Raw genomic sequence first — 2,645 nt, 5'->3', positions numbered from 1 at the left:
GATAAAGAATTTTAAAAAAGCCTACAAAGTATTTCCTTCAGTTTTCATTAAACATTAGAAAACAGATTTTTCAAGCACGGGTAAAGACTATTAAACAGGCAGATTTTGGTGCAGCAGGCACCATGCAAGTGTCAGTCAAAACGAAAAACTTCTTAATGAAAAAGAATAAACAATTTATTGTTAAGTTATGTCACAAATATATTCATAATATAAATGAGGATATTCTTCAAATATACATTATTTTACAGTACACATATCCCTTCCGAAGGGAATCATTCCAACAACAGACAGTGCTGTCATAAAAACAAATGCTGTGGTTCTCCAAATTCACAAAGAGCATTCATGGACACTGGATTCGGTAACCCACTATAGTTACGCATTGATATGAATGCAAACAAATAAAGAAGTATGGATCTCGCAGTGTGACAGCATCCCACAAATGCGATGAAAGCCCAACCTAAGTTTGTTGGTGCAAAATTTCAAGCTGCGCAATAGTCTTGTTACCTAATCATAGAGGCTTGTGAAATAGCCCTTTTTTACCTGGCTGTAAGCAGCAGTAGAGGCAAATAGTGGGCTATCTTTGACGCGCTGTGGCACACAGTCTGCTGTCCATACTTGACTGTCCATTAGTGATATACCATAGGCCTACAGGTACTAAGTTGTTCTTCACCTCTGCACCGCAAAAATATCCATCTTACAGTCATTTAGTCTCACACTCATCTTATTTCTACCATCACTGCGCTCGTGATTGCTATTATTATTATTATTTCCAGGTCCACTGACAAAGACATATTTAAAACTCAAGATTAAATGACTAATAAAGCTGGATTATTTTTGCAGTGTGTGAACTTACTGGTGAGGTCAAGAGGAAAAACTTCAAGGTCCTCAGATGGGGGTCTATTAGGAGGTCCTGGCTCCCCTGACAAGATGTGACATTGAGCACACCGCCAGGATGCCTCTGTATTTACTACAGTGTCACCTCACCTGTCCATCTGACCCCCACACCCACCCACCCACCTCGCGTTTGGGGCTCTCAGAGAAAGTAGTCTTAACCCCTCGTCCTGCGTTCCCTGTCAAGCGAGGTGGTACATACTGTATCCGACGTGAGCCGCGTACAGTCCCACGGGGGAAACCGGCAGCGAGTGCCTCTGGAACGGGTGCGACCCTGCGTAGGAAGCGGGGACGTGCGCACCGAGAGGAAAGGAAATCCCGAAAGCTGGAGGCAGCATAGGCTTAGCTGCCATTTTCAGTTTTTCAAGTTCTGCCTCTTGCAGCCGCTTGGCTTTGGCTCTCCTGTTCTGAAACCAGATTTTGACCTGAGTCTCCGTCAAGTTGAGGGAACTGGAGAACTCTGCGCGCTCGGCGATGGAAAGGTACTGTTTCTGGCGGAACTTCCTCTCCAGGGCCAGCAGCTGGGACGTAGTGAAGGGGGTCCGGGGCTTTCTGTTCGTCTTGTGTTTTCGCAGAGGGCAGGCAGGAGGACTCAACCTTCCTGTAAGAGTACAAGACGCTTCCACTTAAAACCTTGGATTACATGCATACAATGCTTAATGCCAAACCAACGCAAGACAAAGAGCATCTTGGTCCAAAGTTCTCATATTTAAAACACCTTGACTATGAAAGAAACCATTTCCCACACAAGTCCTGACATATTTACGACTAAGAACATAACATTACATATATTTAGCGTGGATATTAATATTTTTTCTAATCTATTGCATTGACACCACAGCTTTAACTTACGTGGAGGTGTAGGAGAAAAACGAGGACTCTGTATCCATGAAGTCCTCTCTTTACTGTCCGGGCTCTCGGGTTTAATCAGCACGTCTTCTGGCATGTTCATTATCTCGCCTACTGAAAACGAGGAGCTCATTGGTAAAGCAGGAAGTGAAGTATCCAGACTACCAAAAGAGCCCATTCGTGCGCTCTTTCCCATCGCTTGGGACGTCCCGGCTACGGATGGGGAATCCGGGGATGGCACCTCCCTGCTGGGTTTCCTATCCGCCATCAGTGCCTCGACGCTGAAGGGCAGAATAGCGACTTTGGGCTTCCCGGTCTCCTCTGCGGGACTCAGGCTGGTCTGCATCTCGCCTCTGCTGACGAGAGCCGAGCGGGGAGGAAGGTCTTCAGTTTTCAAACCAGCGGTCAAAGCTGACATGGCGATCGATGGGGCCATACAGGTCCGACTGGCACTGGTGGTGAAGGGACTGCTCGTGGGTGTCGTGCAAAAGAGTTACAAAAAAGTTGCTGCGGTGCGCCCTAAGGTGACGGTATCCTCATGTTTATGTGACCAAATTGGAGTGCAGGGCTATAATAAGGCAGGCGTAGAGAGAGAGGCAGCCAATCAGGGGTGAGATGGGCTGGCCCCTGTGAAACTCAAGGAAAAAAAAATCAGAGTGGGAAAGTTAACAATAGTTACTTTTTTTTCTTTTTTTTAAAACCAACTTCAGATAAACATAAACACAACAAAGTCCAAGACTAAATCCCACAAATGATCTTTTACCCGAAAGTATCCCCTATAATTATCCTTCCATTAACTTCCTGACATTTTTAATGACTGTAGGCATGTGCATTATTTCTATTATTACTCACCATGTTTACACCATGTTTGATAACTTTTCTGCCCCAAACATTTGGACAAGCTT

The 2,645-nt window shown here is 45.2% G+C and overlaps 1 protein-coding gene across 1 annotated transcript; it reads right to left on the bottom strand.

Annotated features, from left to right (window-relative positions):
* Window positions 1-1,026: 1,026 nt before the first annotated feature.
* On the bottom strand, window positions 1,027-2,261 carry msx1 (msh homeobox 1). Its single transcript, XM_022745406.1, has 2 exons — window positions 1,744-2,261; window positions 1,027-1,492 (listed from the first exon to the last, which is right to left on the bottom strand). The coding sequence occupies exons 1-2, from the start codon at window positions 2,174-2,176 to the stop codon at window positions 1,074-1,076; spliced, it is 852 nt and encodes a 283-aa protein (XP_022601127.1). The 5' UTR covers window positions 2,177-2,261; the 3' UTR covers window positions 1,027-1,073.
* Window positions 2,262-2,645: the final 384 nt, after the last annotated feature.

Source organism: Seriola dumerili, unplaced genomic scaffold (genome assembly GCF_002260705.1).
Source record: "Seriola dumerili isolate Sdu_G_001 unplaced genomic scaffold, Sdu_1.0 BDQW01000088.1, whole genome shotgun sequence".
Lineage (NCBI taxonomy): Eukaryota > Metazoa > Chordata > Actinopteri > Carangiformes > Carangidae > Seriola > Seriola dumerili.
This window is presented reverse-complemented; position numbering and strand designations above follow the sequence as displayed.

Coding starts and splice junctions, on each gene's coding strand:
- msx1 (XM_022745406.1), bottom strand. CDS start 2,176: ATGGCCCCATCGATCGCCATGTCAGCTTTGACCGCTGGTTTGAAAACT. Junction 1,493..1,743: donor TTTTTCTCCTACACCTCCAC/GTAAGTTAAAGC, acceptor GTACTCTTACAG/GAAGGTTGAGTCCTCCTGCC.